We start from the raw sequence: 19,369 nt of genomic DNA on the forward strand, positions 1-19,369 counted from the left end.
TTAAAATGTGACGGAATATACAACAAAATTTGCTGTTTTAGTCAAAAATTTCAAGTCAGACGTCTCTAATTGACTCAATCCACTGTGCGACGTACCAAGGCAATGACTCAAGCTGAGACCAGCCAATCAGCAAACGCAGTTTCCCTCGTCTGGATTCGCCGCAGCCTTTTACACCAGAGCCCGCCAAAAGTATCGTTTTAAACAGGTCACATTAGTGGCATTTTCAAAACGGGAGTTTCTTGACATTTAGGCTCAAAAAAATCCCTGGAAGCTTACTTCACTCCGTTCTTTCAGTAAATAAATTTTAAACAATAAGCTCCAATGGCCCGGCCAATACGCCGAACACATCAGAAATGTCTAAATGCCCTCATAGACGTGCCATTTACGTAGTCCGAACTTGGTTACAGAGGCTACCAAGAGAAAAGTAGTAAATTTGAAAAGGTGCTATTCGGGCTACAAAAAATTAGAACAAAGGAGTGGGATGTATGTGCTCCCCGTGATTTTTATGAATTTTAACCCATTAAAAATCTACTCAGTGGGCTGATTATTGAAATTGATGGACAAAGTAATAGACAAAAAGGACAAAGAGAAAATGGAGCGCTCTCATTGGAGGTAGCAGGTGGTTGCAATGGACAAAGGAGGTACGCAATAGACTAACCACAGGAGACCCTTCAACCAATCCGCCTTAGTCTAAAACAAAAACCCGTAGCAACCAATAGAATCGCTGCACTTTTGCCGGTCACTATGTCTATCAATTTCCATAATCTGCCTGCAGTTTGCTATTTCGCTAGTGAGCGGTAGACTCATTAAAAGCAGACTAAAAAAACGGAAGAAAAAAGCTGGAAGGAAGTCACAAGCTCAAATGTAAAACACCGAACTTTTGTCATATCCTGCAGGGAAGCTAGATTTCATTGCCCAGGAAACGCGCGCGCTGGGTCAAGAGGTCACTCGCTTCTGAGGGCACAAGTGCGTGATCACGCGCCAGGACGCATTGCACGCGAGACAAGATGAGAAGAAGAAGGAAAGGAGTGGAAGAAGAAGAATGTGATGATGATGATTAATACCGAACATTAAACAAACACGCCTGGGGCCAGTGTAATGACTTCGCGCAAGCTCCGACCATGGTCACCATGTCACCTAAAAAAAACGAGATTTTACAAGCCACCAAGAATTATTAGAGACTACTAGGGGGCTACGGCCTATGGTTACTACGCGGCCTAGCGCCCCGTGTGCTCTTAGCGTCCTCGTGAGTTAATCAAAGTACAGGGAACTCACCTACGGACTATCAGTTTAGTAACCGTTTAGATCGAACAGTTTAAAAAAAATAACAGTAGGGGGAAAGGGGGTCAGAGAGCTTGTGCTAATTTCTATTGATATCAGGTAAGTAATTTCAGCAAGGATTAACTCATTTCTATTTCAAACCGAAATCAACTTTCAAAACTTTTTTATTGAGGTTTCGCCTCCATTTTGATACTTTCATGATTTCTACGATTTAAGAACTCCTTTTAAAATTGCTTTAGTCAAATCACTTAAAAATCCTATCACAAAATCCCAATACAAATCATTCAGCTATGTATTCACCAGGTATCACTACGCATGTAGAATGTGTTTATGGAACTGTTTGGATTACGTTTTTAAATTATGATTTACGAGCGTTTTCAAAGAAGCTCTGCACGAGCTGATGTGAATTGAGAGCGGTATTTGGATATGAAAATAATAAAGCTTCAAGCATTCGTAGAGAACAATTTTTTTCGTTCAATTTTACAAAAAAAGAATGAACCATCCTTGTACTAAAAAGAAGTGCTAAGACACTCTAAGCTTCTTTGATTGTTTGCAATGAAAACAGGAATGATCTTCAATAAACGAAAATTTACTTCCGGTAATGAACTTTGTCAAAGGTAAATACATTACTCATTGGTTTAGTTTTAAAACAAATTGTCCTTTCTATTGGCAAAACAAAACACGTATGAAAAATCCAAATTTTTTTGTATTTGTTTCATCGCACAAACTCTTCTTAATTCTGATATGAAGCGAAAGGCAATATATTTCATAAGAGCAATTTTTGAGTCTGTAATACATTTTATTGAAAAAAAAAAATGTATTTTGAAAATCTTGGGGTAGAGACAGCGATTTTGTTTTGAGAAATACAAAGGTTCCCCTCTTTAAGGCCGATCGTGGTCACAATATCTCAAAAATGTAAAATTTAAGAAAATCCTTTTGATATGGATTTTTTTTAGTTGATTTTAATTGATTGGTGAAAATTTGGCAACGCCGATTGTAAGGCATCTTCCTAGTTCGCAAGCCGAAAGCTCGGCAAAACTGGTTCCATGGCATTGTTGTCGGGTTGCTCGAAAATCCGGCGGCACCCGGACGATACACGGGGATTTCGGGGGGCGATTTGGCGACCCCTCGGGGGGCGCATCGCGGGTGGCTTGGAGGGGAGATGAGCGCTCAAGCGCACTGTAGATTCAAACGCTCGGCACACCTCATGAGTACCTGAGGAAATTCGCCCACGGATTTGAACTTTTTTTTTTAATTTTTTTTAACTCATCCAAAGCTCTCAAAACATTTAGTGCGACTCCCAAGATCCCAGTTGGCACGTTTTCCTCACTTTCTACGTTTCATTTTAAATTACTCTACATTTTTCCCGCGCCCCCAAAATGAGTGCCCTCGTTGTGTTTACCGTCCTGTCTGTGATATGCCTTGTTCCTCTGGTAGCCAAACCAGCACATAAATTACGTAAGTGGAACCATATTTATCCATATCTTCGTCAATTATCTTTTGTCAAACGTACAGCCCTGGCTCGAATCATCGTCGAGAGACTAAATTGGATCAAGTGTAACAGAGACAAGTCACGCTGAAAAAAAGTTCTTGAGATATTATTTTGACTTACAGCGCCATTTCTTGTCAATTTTTTTTTTTTTTTTAACTTATAGTTAGTTTTTTTTTTAAATTGAAGTATCGTTGTTTTGTTATTGCTTTTTTTTTACTTTAACTTAACAATAACAAAACGATGTTTTTTTAACTAAAAAAAATCTTACTTTAAGTTAAATCTGCACGGATTTTATATTAAAAAATTAAATTTTGTTGATAATGAACCGACGCTCTTTAAGTCAGTATAATATCTTATAAGAAGAAATGTTTTCGATGAAGTTAAAGGAGAGGAAAGGAAGTTTGGAGTTTCATTCCTCCATAAGACTCATTGTTATGGACTGGATTTCCCCCCCTTTTCCTAACTTTTTCCCCTTGACAATATTTCTTCTCGACTTGGAACTTTTGCCGCGAAAAAATGTTAAAAAAAAACAAAATTATAAACATTTCTCCAACTCATTCTTTACCAAAATACGACTTAATGTGTGTCTTTAAAATTCGACCCACTTTTGAAAATCTCAAAGGACAGTCGCTGATTGACCGAATAAATTGAGGGTGAAAAGAATACACTCAAGAGTATATTTTGTTGCGAATATATATATATCACCGGACAAACTTGATGCAATTCACTTTGGCTACAACTGTAACAAACCTACAACGGAACTTCGAGACAGTAAGAATTTAAAAACAATGAAATAAAAATAAATAAATAAAAACAAATGATTCATGTTAAAAAGTAATCTATCGATAATCGCAAGATCTGTGTCATCCATTTCTGAATCAAAGCGCAAATTATTGTATGTGCAAAATCACAAAGACATAGGAATAAAATCCTTCAAGAATTTCTTTTCTGGTAAGATATGGACAGTTAATTAAACATGATTGGAGTAGCATATATGAATAATATAATAAGAACTAATACAGGAACCATGATGCTCATACTTGTTTGATGCCACCACTGCATGTACGATATGTACGTAAATAAAACAAGTATGAGCATTAAGGTTCCTGTATTAGTCCTTATTATATACGGACAGTTCTAAAAAAATGTAAGACGAAAACCAGACAGAATGATATCAGTAAATACATGAGATCGTGTTAATTGATAGTTCAACTACTGTCCTCCTGTGTGAATTATTAAGTTCATTTACAACTTTCAATGAGGCCTCCATTGCCGGCTTTTGTTCTGTAATTGTTAATTGTTGTTATTCAAGACGCCGAGGAAAACATGCAATTCAAGTATAACAAAAAAGTTAATGCGTCCCGGTTCATCAGTGGGCGATAATGGTTAGTGCGCTCTGACATTGTTAAAAAATGAAAAATTCATCAGATTTTACAAATCTATTCCACGCATATTTTGTGTTCTGATTTTAAAGTGAGTTGAGACTAACAAAACCAAGAATTGAGTGCAATAAAAATGGTCAAATTACAAATTGACTTTTAAAACCTCCTGGTTTATAAAGCCTTTAGGGGTCCAGCATACAGATAAGGTTGAGATACGGATTTGAACAGGAAGAAACCCTTTTTATCTTGGAAAACAATAGCTGTGCTCATCATTTGCATCGGAGGGAATATTTGAGCATCATCATGCAGTAGGATTCTTTCCCTAAATTGATTTCGCCATTCGGAAATCTTATCAATTATTAAACACTCAATTTTTTTTTATTTTTTTTTTTATTTTTTACTTTTTTTTGATAAGGCTTTTTTGCCTTCAGAGAAGGAGAACTCACTTACTAAAAATTCGAACAAAATTAATAATCTTAGCAGCAAATATGGCGTCTTTGGTCAGAAAAAACAGTAAGAACTCCGGTAGTTTGCTAAAATTAAAATTATGAGACGCAATTTTTTTTTTTCAATAAATAAGAGGAAAAACTTGATACCGAACAGACCTCTTGCTATTCAAAATCTCGGTTGATCTTTGTGAAACTCAATCCATATATTGGGTCTTCAAAAAGTTAGGAGGGAGGAGCCAGACTTCTTGAAACCCTATGTGCAAAGTTTGTCCAAAGAGATGCAACAATTGCGCGCATGCCTGCAGGTTTGCCAACCGGCGTGACATTTCCAATTGAATTGCAATAGCCATGGTTTACGCCCCATTTCATTGCTAAGTGGAATTCAACGAAAGTCAATGTAAAGATGAACACATTTCTACAGTCTACTGCGGTTGTTCTAATACCATGTGCGACATGCTTCGATTTTTGTACAGGCACAACTTAAAGTTGCAAACATTAATTTTGGATACACCGGTAAAAAGCCTATACTCTCGGTTTCCTTGCAGTGTGCTGGGTTTTCTTTTTATGGAATTTTTAAACTAAAGGGCAAGTTCAATTTTTTTATTTATAATAAGAGGAAATAAATGGAAAGGAAAAAAATAATGAAATCAGAATATAAAAAAAAACAAATATGGGTGTGACATATCCGTTTTCACGACGCTCACTGGCGCTCTCCGACGCCTAACTGCCACATTCATCTATTTTTCTTGATATGTCCTCCTTGAAATATGTATTTATATAGAAAGTAAAATTAAGAAAATAAAACTACCCACAAAAACCAGTCTTCAAAATTGCATACGACGAAGTTTATTCATCATTGCCACAGACAGTTTTAAGTCTGAAGTTTCAACGTACCTTATTGCGTAGAATGACTTTTGACAAGCGAGGTTTCTTTAAAAAATACTAGGGGAAAGGGGCTACGCCCCCTGACCGAAACACTTGGCGTCACAGATTTTTTTGATTCACTCTCATGATTTTGTATTGATTTTACATTATAGAGTGAGATATGGTCGCGTGTCTTAATAGCCGCATTTTTCCCCCGAATGGCTGTAGTCTCCCTCCTCTTTGCTGGAGATTTAAACGAGCGAACAGAAAAATTGCTCAAATTAATTACTGCTTCAGAATTAATATTTCAAAAACATTATATAAGTGTCAAAAATGTCCTACATTTTAGAATCAATATACTTACTTTTTATATTTTAAAAACGCTTCTGTACCAGTAATCCCTCAGTGCAGATAAGTGCTTTATGGGTGGGTCAGAAATAAAACAGTTTCTTATTGCAAAATGTGAGCCAAACTTAAAATAGGCAGGCCAAACTGGATAAGTTAAGAAATGCTAGTAACGCCAAAGTGGCTTAAAAGTGCAACATACTTGCCAGAAACAAGCTATTTAATTTTCTATGTTGACAATAATGGCGATCACTTTCAAAATGCTGGACCCATCTCCCAAAAAATGCAAATCGCAAAGGTTGGCTGCAAGTCATCAAATCACTCACACTTAGTTGAGTTCTGGACTTGGATTCGTGAAGAAAAATCACGACACTTACTGCAATTGCAGCAAGTTCTCACCGGAAAGTATATTCAGAGCAGTGTGGCATAAAAATAACGTATCGCTCATATTCCCTGCCTTTGCTTTTTTCTTCAATTTTTCGTAGCTAGAAAAACCAACCGCACAGTGAAATCTTCAACATAAATTTTTTTATTTGTTTCAGCAACCATTCAACCTTGCCCGCAGAGCGACCCAGAATTGAACAAATGTGTACTTCAACAAGTAACAAAGGGAAAACCTTACATTGCAAAGGGTAATTATTTCAGTTTAAAAAAATAAACGTCACATTTGGTTTCAAAAGATATGAAACTGAAAGCGAAGAAAAAAAATAGAAAACAGCTGTAAGGAAGAAAACCAATCTTAAAATTGCTTTGACGCTTTTCCCCCTTTACTATGCGGAACTCATACATTTTTCCTGTTTTCATGTATTTGCAAGCGTATTATACTCGTAAAGAGGATATGTGTTTTCCATTGACGTTGTCAAAAAAGGAAAAAGATCGACTTGGGCGTGACCATCCCCAAAACTGCCAAAAGTTATTCATTTTCTTGAAGCAAGAAAAAATCTCAATAATTCCTTTTAATTCTTACCTCAGTCAAGGAAGAACGTCGTATTAGCCTTTAGAATTCACCGAATTTCCTCTGATTAACCATAAATTTTATAGGAAACTTGTAAATATTTGATTTTGAGCTTCCAGAGAATCCATTTACGATCAGATCGAAGTCATCTGAAAATTCAAGTTGCAATATTCATATCTCTCCTAAAAAAATTAATATTTAAACGGAGGGACTCTGGCAACTCTCGAATGTTCATACGGCATTTTTCCTTAGCACGTCAGATTTCTCCTTGGTCTTGGAAAAATTCAACTTGAACTTGAAAAGAAGACCTTCGTGCGGCAAATTTCAGATTTTTTGCCAGGTCCTGAACCAGTCGAATGTAGATGTAGATAATTAAAATATTCCGACTTGATCCTCATCAAGTGTGCAAAAACCTACGCAAAGGAAGGACGCGAAAAAAGAATGAGTTCTTCCTTTTATACTGACGGAATTACAATTAGGATTGAATGTCACCGGTCATCTTGGACTGTATTCAATTACACAAGGTGTTATAGTCTAGACGTACTTGCGAAAGGTGCCAAATCCCGGTGTATCATCGGACGTGGAAGAAACAAGTTCAATAGAACTCAGTGTTTTCTCATGGGAGGTCAGTGTCACTACGTGTGACTCGCACCACGCATCAGACCAGCACTGCCGCGCGTCGCCGCGCGTCCTAAGGGAAAACGCCGTACGAACATTTAAATGTTGCCAAATTGCTTCCGATTAAATATTTATTTTAAGGATGGTTATGAATATATTTCACTGACAATTGCATATACGAGGGGCGTTCAATAAGTAAGTATCCCCCCTCTCTAAAATCAATAGGAATGGACCAATTTTAATAAACTTGGGCTCAAAATCTTTCTTAGGATATACTGAGTTCAACAAAACAAACCGCAATAAAATCGGACCATGTGCAGCCGAACGCGAGCCGTTTGAACGCGTTGAGGTGCACGCCGCTCCCGCCAAATCCGCGGAGATTTGAAGTCCGCGACGAGAGAAGAGCCTCTCTGCCAACGCTTCAGTCGTTCTTCACTGACGAAAAATCAAAGAAGTTTTTGTAGAATATTTAAGGGGCTTACCTCACCTCTCCACATAACCAGCTCGATCCAAGCAGGTCTGACACTGATTGTGAGACTAAGAGAACAGCTTTTGGATACCACGCGTGTAGAAGTCTTACAATTGGCTGGGGATGAAAGTGTTGACGGCTTGTTTGACCTCTTCCACTGATTCAAAATGAACTCCCCCGAGTTCAGATTTTAGATACGGTAATAAATGGCAAAACAGACCACCATTTATTCCCTTTTTTTCCCCCGAGAGCTTGTTCGTCTATTTAAGTTAGGTCTCTCTCTGGACAAACCTGACTGCCGACCACCCCAAAAAAACCGCCCGCATAAAGCTCGCATTTGAAACAGCGTGTTACAACTACGCAGATTAAGCGCTAAAGGAGTGAATTCAGCGCAGTACAGAGATCAGCATAATTATGCTAATTTATCGTGAGTTTTCGTGAGGTCGTGAACTTACTCTGATTTACCGCACGTCGACGGTGAACTACTGAACCACGTTCCTCGGGTTACGACGTCGCAGACTTCCAATCATACTTTATTTTTTAAATGAAAAACTATTCAACATCAATTCTTGAGATTTTCCCTGATTCTTCTTCTATATGCGAAGAAAACTCATAAAACTTCAAGGAATGATATGGATTATTTGTTCTCCTTGGAAAAAATAAAATGAGAGCGGAAATTTTGAAACACGCAGAGGAGATACGTCGTCTGGTAATTTCACCGTGGATATTTCATCGTTTCTCTGGCGTGACGGCGTATGTCAATTTCCAGAAAGTAAGTTCACTTGTTCAATATCTCCTAAACTAAGGTAGGTAAAGAAAATCTGTAAAGAACGTTGAAAAGCCACTACTCTCAGCTTTTTAACGCGCTATTATTTTTAAATTTGGTTTGATAGAACTCAAGAAGAATGGGTTTTCCTGAACCCACCTCCTCTCCGCAGTCCGCACGGGTCCAAAATTTCACGGAGCGAGGGCGGGTTCAGAAAAACCCACTTTTCTTGAGTTCTATTAAGTCAAATTTAAAAATCTATAACGCGTTAGAAAGCTGAGAGTAGTGGTTTTCAACGCTTTCTACAGATTTTCTTTTTCTACCATAGTTCAGGAAATATTGAACAAGTGAACTTATTTCCTCGACGACCCTCGCATACCATGAAGAAATAGCCTACTCAATAAGATGATAAACAGAGCAACCAGGATTTCATCTTGCATTTTATTACAGGGGTTCCTGAGTTGAACATCCCGTCCGTAGAACCTCTGCACATTCCGATGGTCACCCTGGAACAAGGGACGCAGGCTGTCAACTACAAGGCCAAGCTGAAGGATCTCAAAGTTTACGGTCTCAGCCACTACAAATTCCAAAAAATTGAGTAAGTCCTCAGCTACTCCATGCATGCACTCTATTACATGGAAGTTCCATGCCGATTTTCCGCAACGAAAAACTCTATCTGCTTTTTCTATCATCGATATTCCAGCTTCCGCAGAGCGGAATACGTTTCAAACTGTAGGAACGGAATTCTTCACCAGTCCTGGGTTTTCTTTGATTGAAAATAAGAACATTTTCCCGGCTCTTTTAGTCCATGCCTTCCGAGATCCATTCATACAAATAATGATACTCACGCTTGATATCCAGTTCATCAAACATTTCCTCATTAGATTTACAGTTTTCCGAAATCTCCGAGCTAGAGATCGTGAAAACCTGGGAGATATGAAAAATTTAGGGGGGGGGGCAGGAGGAAGGGCCGTTTTTGTATCCTCCCTCGATGAATTACCCGAACTCTACAATGTTCTGCATGAAGGTCTATATTTTACGGAATGCATCATGATTCGATACTTTTGGGTCAGGTTTCTGGTTTAATACTAGTTCAACCGTAGGCCTCACCTAAACCTGCAAAACTCGTAACTTTCTCCTGAATTGGTCTTCAAACCCACGTTCATATCAGAATTCGACCTAACATTGGACTTGGAAAGGACCAAATCATGATGCATTCCGTTTGATATAAACCTTCAGTGAGCAAAAATTCGTTGAGTTGAGGTAAGTCAGCTAGGATGGGTCCAATAATAGCCCTTATCGAAACCCTTCTTTAAGTCTGTTACATAAATCTCCCAGATATGCTAAGAGATACATAGTTAGCACATGAAAAAAAAGTTTGAATTTTGTCCCACCATAGACTCAACATTAGAACAAAGTTTACCGTCATTTTAATGTTCAAAATGTTTATCTTGACTTTGAATTTTGAACAGGTGAAAATTTCTAATTTCTAATTTTTTTTTACATTTCTAATTTCTAAATTTGAATTCAAAACTGCCCCGAATTATTTTTTTTCCATAGATAAAACTTTGTGCATGTCTGTTAAGGTCTGTCCCTTAAGTCTTAGCCGCCTATCATACGTAATTACCAATGACGTCACAAACTTAAATTTTATTTGGTATCCTATTTATTTATATGCTGAATGATCCGCATCTGAACCTTTTTTCTCAATCTCTTTTCTCAGCCTTAATTTAGACACGTTGATGGTGAGTGGTATGCTTTCAATCCCAGTACTCCACTTGGAGTCCGACTACACTATCAGAGGCCGAGCACTCCTCGTCCCAATCCAAGGAAACGGAATTTTCAAAGCTAACTTGAGTAAGTTTATTTCCGCTTCAACTTAATACGTTTAAACGACGACATGCAGAGAATTTTGGAAGGATCGGGAAATAGTATTCAAACCAGTGGCTCAAGCCCAAAAATCAAAATTTTACCTTGAAATATTCAAGCCAATAACGTTTTCGTGATGATTGGCTTTCTTTTTTAAAAAAAATGAGGCATGTCTCAATCCTGAATTTCAGGTACGCTTTTTTCGGATTTAGTCTATGATATGTGATGCACTATGTAAATAAATCCTGGATGCTTCAAGATTTCAAGATTTCAGGAATGAATATTTGGGCGGAAAATGGAATCTTCAATAGCACGCTCATTTGATGAGGTGTACCGAGGTGTACTTTGCCTCAATGGAGAAATAAAAAATTGACGTTGAATTTGGAAAATGAAATCGGTATTCGTTCCTCAAACAATGAAACCGTTGAAAAAACATTTTCAAGGCCAGATTTTTTACAACTCATGGACTACCACTGTGGGTCTGCGGTCTGCTGTTGTTAAAATAGTTGATGCTCGGCATGAATGTTTTGCACGGCATAAAAACGCCTTCAATTTACAAAACATGCAAACTAGCCAGCATCAACGTGGACTATGTTGCATACTTTACCGGACGCAGGCACTCCTATTTCGTTTGGTGAGTTGTAGTTCTGGTGTATACACTAGAGTTTGTTACATGAAAGTTGAACTCTTGAACTTTTAGGAATGAGTTGACTTTTCCCAAAACTCAAGAAACTTTGATCACGCTTACAAAAAATTATTTTAATGACGATTAACATTCTTATTATAAAGTACTAAACGCTTCGAGAGTCTTCTTTCTCAAGATTGTACCTCAGATTCCATCTTTCCCCTTGCAAGAAATTGTTGCAAACTTACATTTAGATAGAGTTAAGCAAAACAGTCACATCTACATCGCAGTGTTTGAATATCTTATCTCCCATTTTAATTTTTTGGAAAGAAAATAACCGACACCTCATCTGCAATTTGTGCCATTTTTCTTGTCCGTCACAGGGCGCTTTCTACAAAATTTTGTGCGAAAAATGGGATTGGTTTACTTCCAAAAAAAATGAAAAAGGACATGAAATTTTGAAACACCGCAATACAGATGTGATTGTCTCCCTTATAACTCAATCCATTTATCTTAATGATGCGTTCTGTAGGCACATGTTAATGAGCGCTGGAGGCTATGTATCTTAACTAACTTTTAAAATAATTTAAACAGAATAAACACTAATACTACCTCGCCAGGGTAAAACGCCGTATGCACCTTCAGACGTTGCCAAGACGATCATGATTTGAGAACTTAATGGGTTTCTAGAAATTACTTTCGGTCTAAATGACACAATGTTAATTTAATGGGATGTTTTATTTGCAGCGGACGCGAAAGTCAAGGTCAAGATGCAGGGAAAATTGGTTGACCGTAAAGGACAGGAATACCTGGAGGTGAAGGACACAATGGTCAAATTAGATATCGGAGGAGCTACAGCTCATTTTGGCAACTTGTTCAACGGAGATAAAACTTTAGGTAAGCATAATTAAAGTAGCGGCACTGTTGATTAGGGGTTAACCATTTCGGAGAATACTTTGTGAGTTTGGAGTTAGAGTTTGGCGAGATAACTTTTAGAGTCTCTCTGACTAGAGCCATATTCATTCATAATCTTTCTTTGAAGGGCTACTTCCCTTAGGAGGCCCCATAAGACTTACATTATGATTCAGGAAGGTTCAATGAGATCCTACACATAGCAACACGAGAGGACAGTTTCCACGAGTCTGAAATAATATTCGACCGTATAATTTTGGAAATAGGCCAGCAGAGGGGTTTACAATGACTTGCCTCCACAAAAAATTGAAAATACGAACGAAAAAGTTTTGCAAGTTTTGAAAATTTTACGGTAGCTTCGTATTTACCTCCAAGTTTGTAAAATTATAGTCTTCCGCACTTTTCATTTTGTACAGTGGCAAATTACTGGAATTTTTTGCAAAAATGTATTCCCGAAGTTACAAATGCATTGCATTTTGCGAAAAGGAACCACGAGCATTGCAATATTGCTAAGATTGTGCAACTTCTTTTGTCTTGGGAAAAAACCTGATTATCCATTGACAGTTTCTATTTTACTCGCTGAAAATCGTGAATCTAAGACAAAAATTATCATGTAAATTTCATATTTTTATCATGATTTCAGTTATTTTCCCACAAAGTATGAATTTACACAATCTTAGCATCATTGCAATGCTTGTGGTTCCTTTTTGCAAAATGCAATCCAAATGTGCAAAATAAGTTCAAAATTTGCATAGACGTTCATCAGAAGATGGAAAAGAAACACTATCATCTACATACTGAGCTTTTTCTTGACTCTAAAAACCCCCTTAAAGAAAGAGTAGAACAGCACAGGGAAAAATAATCGTAGCTGTTACTGGTGCTCGTGGTGGAATACACGCCCCACTTACTTTTCTTGTTGTAGTAACGATGTTATTCTTGTGGCAATAAATAGTTCGACCCCAATAATAATGATACATTGGCTTCAGAACTGCGATTATTGCCTCCCTAGGAGGAGCAACATCTATACTTTCTAACTCTACACGACTAAAAAAGTAGGCACGTAGGACTACGAATTCATTATGATGATTGCAAGAGTAAAGATGCACAGGCGGAATTAGATTGCATTTTGCAATTTGGAGCTATAAATTCTGGCTCATCTGAAAAAAACACTAATGTGCGTGGGGAAACTAATGGCACACACGTTGTTTTTAAACCGGGCCGGAATTTATAGTTCCTAATTGCAAAATGTAGTCCAATTTTGGGTCTTAATAATCGAAAAATGAATTCCGTTGAATTGCCTTTCATTTTCAATTGTCCCCTTAAAATTTCTGCCCCATTCTTAGTGAGTATAGGTTCATTATTTCTCTATGGTGATTTTATTTCGCAGGAGCTGCAACAAACTCCTTCTTGAACGAAAACGCCAAAGACATCATTGACGAGGTGAAACCGGCCGTCGAGTCCGTCGTCAACATGCTCATCGACGATATCGTCAACAAAGTCTTCAAAAGCTTACCGTTCCTCAAAGTTTTCCCCAAGAACTGAGTAGATGTCAGTTCTTCCGGGTAACAAAATGTTTCTTATCGACTGAAATCCGGTGGATCTCTCCATGCGGTCTTAGGAGGAGGAGAATACTAGGAGTATACGTGGCAAAAAAAAAAGGATCCAACTAAACGACCATCACCGAGACCGATTAATACTCACGTGGGGCTACACCTTGAAACCTAATGAGTGAATATTCTTGAAATAACTTTTCTCTATGACTCACAGTTTCCTTCATAGTAACCTCCACCGATGACTTAACCAGTTACTTCAACCATTTTTCACACTAAAAACTCTACCGATTGACATCACTCAAGATTCACCAATAACGTCATCGATGACTCCACCGATGCCTTTCTCTGAAACTCGCCGACTACCTCATGAACTTGAACAAACCTAACGATCAACCAAACTGAACTCTACTGATGACTTAACCAGTGGCGCCAACGACGATTCACTAATTACCAAACTGATGATCTCATCATTGACGTTACTGACCATACAGGGATCAAGTCGTCAACGATTCCATCGATGACTTCATCCATGTTTCACCGATGACTTAACAGAATTCAAACGGCAAAATAACTTTACTTTACAAAGAGGATACCTCGGAATCCTTCGAGTATACTCGCCATTGCATGGTTCTCCTCCCTTGGCTCTTGTGTGCGCCATTTTATTGAGCATTACGCTAGGATACATTACATTCTGTTAGGTTGCATCGATTTGATCCTGTTCAATATCCAAATGAACGTATTTCTGCCAAACGGAACTATGTGCATTAAGACATGAGCCCTGAGTCCCATGAGGATATATGCTTAACAGGGCTCACGTCATAGTGCACAAAGTTCCGTTTGACAAAAATACGTCCAAATGACAGATTATAAATCAAGAACCACCGCGTAGTCATAAGTCGCAAAATAAGGCACGACGTTGTTAAGATTTGGATTGCTTTCAAGCATCCATAGCTAGAAATGTTCGAAATGTGGATCGAGTCGATGTAACAAGATGAGAGGATAATAAGAGTGAAAAGCATCCGTTTGAAAGTGAATATATTTGGGGTCTGCATGGCCTCATTATGTTTGGCAATCAACTTTGCAGGTCATCATGCTCGACCTTAATGGGAAAATGTTTGAGCTAATACCAATCAAAATTACACATCATGTATTCTTTTCATCCACTCATTAACCAATGAGTTCCTCTTCGTTCCTGATTGAATCATGATACACTTCATAGAAAATGGGACTCTCTGAAAATAAAACAATGTATTTATATTCGAAATAACTTAATTTGAGGTAAAGTACATAAAAGAATCATTTGTTATCAACAAAATTACACTGAATTCCAGGGTTTTTCAAAATTCTACAACATGAAATCATGTACAGCGATGAATTCTCAAATTGCTTCACCAGTGTTTATTTTACAGGTCAGGCGTTTGTGACTTAATGCAGCAAAAAAAAAAAAAAAAAAAAATATGTTGCATAGATCTCTATAGAATATAATACAGTTGGACCATCCTTCCTATGTGCAGGTTACCTACAGTCTCAAATTTAGAGAAAAACTACTTGATGAGACAACTAAGGTTACCATTGTCAGAGTTACCAAATTCTACATTCATTTTTTGAAAATCATCAAAATCATATCAAATTCCATCATGTAAGAAGTTGTTCTTGCTTTAAACAAGGATAATATTCAATAAATTATTTCAGGTGGTGAAACCACTTGAAAAACTATGTATTTAAATTATTCCTAAAGTAATTTATTCGTTTCCATTATATTTATTTATCGATAGTTTAATTTATTTATCTCTACTTTTGTCAATTTAGTTACCTATTTATTTATTTATTCAATTATTTATTCACATACTTCTTTTTTGTGTCGTGAATGAGAGGCAAATAAATAAATGAATTCAAAATTTTCAATGAAAGTACCATCTTCATTTTGCGATACCTATTTTGTGTAATTCCAAAAGATGAATATAGTCTCGTAATCAAAAGATCATGCAAAAATATTTTCATACATCGAAGGTCAATTGGACTGCATTTAGCAAAGAGGAATCAACAAAACAACTTATTTGGTATGGTCAAGTTCAGAAAATGGCAAGGGACATGTTGCCGAAGGAGGTCCATGATTGGGTTCCTCCTGGGAGAAGGCGCAGAGGGCGCCCAATGAGATGTTGGAGGGAGAGGTTTGAAGCAGAAATTTTAAGGTGCTCAATGCCCCAGCAAGGGTTGTGGTTCGACAGAGAGCAGTGGAGGTTAGGTGTCGTAGAGCGCGAGGGAGTGCCATGCGACCTATATGTGTGGAACCAACAAGATTACTGTGTTGTAAAAATGATGCTTTCTCATAACTATCTAAAAAATTTCCCAAAATTGCAAACAGTCTCTGCTTCCCAGCAAAATATTGTTAATTTCAAAGAAAAATAATTGTGTACATTTTAGTACTATTCTTATATTAAGTAACAAGGTGGAGAAATGGTGCTGGGTCCACACCATTTCGCGAGGAAAACAAAGCCAAGAAGTTCCAAAAATTGTAATTAAAGTCAAAAATAAATTTTATAACTCTAATGAGTACCGGTACAAAACTGAGGTGGAGGAGGGGGAGTGTTCAGCTCAGGTAGTTCGCATTGGAGCAACCCCCCCCCCCCCCCCAGTTTTGTACTGGTACTCATTAGAATTAAAAAAATTATTTTTGACTCTAATTATAATTTTTGGCTTCTTGGCTTTGTTTTCCCCGCGAAATGGTGTGGACCCATTTCTCCAGGCACCTGTTTCATACAGTTCGGGCCACTTCTTAGTGTTATTTTTTCTCGCTTATATTAAGTATTTTTAAAAGAGAAGAGGAAGTTGCACGACTTTGAAAACACTGTAATCGCGCTGGTTCCTTTTTACTAAATGCGATCCAATCAATACATCGATGTTGGATATACTCATTTTCGATTGCAAGTCACTCTTGTGAAAAACAAGCCGAAAAGACGTATGTCCTTGTCATGCGTCAGAAGAAATATTGGGAAAATTACAAAAGGCACTGATGTATAATAGTGATGTGTTGTGGAAAATGAATTATAATGGATGAGCGAAGAGAAGGGTGAGTTTGCTTTGAAGGTTGAGCTAAGAGAGGTCCCTAATTCCCGATCCACGAGACTACGTGTATCCTAAGCAATGCTGGCGGCTCCCGCTTCTCAACGCACGAAAGGGATCGCCAGAAATGGGCTCTTGCCAACTCGCCCGGCAAATCATTTTCTCCTACACGACGCGCGACGCTTCCATTAGTGGTGAATGTCGCCCGATAGCTTCACAATACTCCCAATCCTGAGAAATAAAGCCGTGTGAGCAGTGTTCTGCCTTCCCCGAGCGCCATGCGCCAAATTCGCCTAAAAATCGGGCCTTGGCGCCTAAAAATTGGGGGGCTGGGCCATCGTGGCGCCTAAAAAATTTGACAGATTGAACTCGCAATCGGGAGGCAGCGGTAGCGATGAAGCGCTCTCTATACGCACCGTTCGCAGCATAGCCATGGCCCATATGCAAAATTTAATTAGGCTCCTAAAAAATAGTAGATGGCTCCTAAAAATTGGGCTTTCCGGATAAAAAGCCCCCTAAAATTTTAGGGGGAATGCAGAACACTGATTGTGACTGAGGAAGGATTAAATAGACCCTTCGAATAGCATTACAAAAGGTACACGGACTTTATGTCCACTTTTTTTACGTCCACAGACTTTTCGTCCACAATTTTTACGTCCTTAGTTCTAAGCCCACACTATTGTTAAGTCCATTACTTAAACGTCCACTAACTTAAGTCCACAAATGTGAAGTCCACTAAAATCAAATTCAAGCGTCATATTTTAGTCCGTGTGTAAAATTATATTGACAATGTCGAAATGAGAAAATTAAGAGAGAATTAGGTGTTGTTATCGTAACTCATATTTTAAATGAAATGTTAATTTTTTCTTTTGATTCATCTTTTCAAATTAAGAACAAAGAATAAACAAAACCCGGAACGTTTCAAAATAGTTACAATTTCATTTTCGACCGAAAAATAAATTAAAAACAAAAACGAGCCGTCGCTACGCTGTTATTGCGAGACCGAGACTGATTACCAGGTAAACAGACTCGGCACAGTGCAGAAAAATCAAAGCACACAAGACAAAGATTACAAAAAGGATGGAAATTTAATCACCAGCTCCCTCTGGAAGGAAAAACTGGTGATAAGAGGCACAGAGACCATCAACATCAGCGCGGTAATTACAAAGTTTGTTCCTGCGCTCGGTCTCGCAATAACAGCGTAGTGACGGCTCGTTTTTGTTTTTAATTTATTTTCCGGTTGAAAATGAAATTGTAACTATTTTGAAACGTTCCGGGTTTTGTTTATTCTTTGTTCTTTATTTGCAGCCTTTTCCCCAAATTAAGTTGTTCTTTCATTAAATAAAATATTAGAGCCAACAGAGCGGAGCGGCGTGTTAGCAGCGCAGAACGCGCACTGGCACCTACAAACCTAACGGGATACTTCACGCATTGCGCAACGCGTGAAGTATCCCGTTAGGTTTGTAGGCGCCTATGCGCGTGTCACGCTGGTTTTCTGCCGCGCCGCAACGCTTTAAGCGACTATTTCGCGTCAGAGGCGTTGCACAGTATCCTACAAGATTGAAGGCGCACGAAATAACTAGTTAAAGTCTGTTACTGAAAAATGTTTAATTTGGCATTGGAGCGTTTCTTTGGCTCCCGCTGTGGTTTTCATCTTATCATATCCGTACAGTGTACACATGAACATATGTTTTTATCTGCTCTTAGAGTCTGTTCTTTTTCATGACTTGATTCATGAATGAAATGTTTTAAGAATGAAGGTAGTACTAGTATGCATTTATTTTTGAGGTGGTTCCTGTCATTTAAATGAGAAGAAAAAAATGTGGACTTAACATGTCTACAATTTGGACAATTTTGGACATATTCATGGTAGGACATTAAATCATGTGGACTTAATAAAGACTGGACTTAACGTTTAGTGGACATAAATAGCGGTGGGCATTTATTTAATGGACGAAAGGTAGGTGGACATAAAGTCCTGGAAGCTTACAAAAGGGATAATGTCAACCTCAGGTAAAATTCAGCAATATTACTTTGGAAACGGACCTTTGCAAATGATTTGCCACTGCAAAAAGTACGCAATGTCAATATGATAATAAAAATTCTAAAATGTTTACAAACTCTAAGAAAGAAGCAAGCCTACCTTAAAATCACGCAACTCGCAATACTTTTCCTTCCATATTTTGTACTTTATGCAGTTTGAAACCATTGTAATGCCTATGAGGTTCCCGGTTTCAAATACCTATATATTGCTAAATTTTATTCCAGGTTTGCAAAAATTGTCTTCTTTATCATTCTCTGTTAAGATCTCTGTGAATCTCCTTTAGTCATAATGCAAACCACGAAAAACGTTAACATCTTAGGAAAGGAGTTGGAACCAGTGATTGTAGTTGCGCGAATCATGTTCTCTGTACAAGTTTTGGCCGATAACAGGTATGAGAATGCTGAAGTTGGTACCTTGTGGACTGGTCCAATATTAATGAGGCGCTTCTAAAGGCAGGCGCTATGAGTTAACCTGTGCAGTATGGATGGAAAGGGATGATAAATTATGACTTGGCAACGTTGGGGCTTGTCCCGCATGGTGGCTGCGGAGGACGGCGGGGATATGCTGGTGGCGTGCGGCGACCCTTAGAAGGGACCGCGGGAGTACTTGTTGCTTTCACGCCGCGCGCGGGATCAGGACGGGGATCGGCTTCCAGATCAAGCTCCTGACTTATCCATGACGT

General features: G+C 38.1%; 1 protein-coding gene across 1 annotated transcript; it reads left to right on the forward strand.

Annotated features, from left to right (window-relative positions):
• The first annotated feature begins 2,462 nt into the window (after nt 1-2,462).
• On the forward strand, nt 2,463-15,479 carry LOC109038571 (protein takeout). Its single transcript, XM_019053663.2, has 6 exons — nt 2,463-2,739; nt 6,356-6,445; nt 9,072-9,219; nt 10,345-10,478; nt 11,863-12,012; nt 13,415-15,479. Exons 1-6 carry the CDS (start codon nt 2,661-2,663, stop codon nt 13,567-13,569), a joined length of 756 nt encoding a protein of 251 aa, XP_018909208.2. The 5' UTR covers nt 2,463-2,660; the 3' UTR covers nt 13,570-15,479.
• Nucleotides 15,480-19,369: the final 3,890 nt, after the last annotated feature.

The sequence above is a fragment of the Bemisia tabaci genome, chromosome 3, assembly GCF_918797505.1.
Source record: "Bemisia tabaci chromosome 3, PGI_BMITA_v3".
Taxonomy (NCBI): Eukaryota; Metazoa; Arthropoda; class Insecta; order Hemiptera; family Aleyrodidae; genus Bemisia; species Bemisia tabaci.

Bases quoted from the DNA above. Each gene is read 5' to 3' on its own strand.
- LOC109038571 (XM_019053663.2), top strand. From the start codon at position 2,661: ATGAGTGCCCTCGTTGTGTTTACCGTCCTGTCTGTGATATGCCTTGTT. The intron at 6,446-9,071 runs GTAATTATTTCA...ATTTTATTACAG, and splicing joins AAAACCTTACATTGCAAAGG to GGGTTCCTGAGTTGAACATC. The intron at 10,479-11,862 runs GTAAGTTTATTT...TTTTATTTGCAG, and splicing joins AATTTTCAAAGCTAACTTGA to CGGACGCGAAAGTCAAGGTC.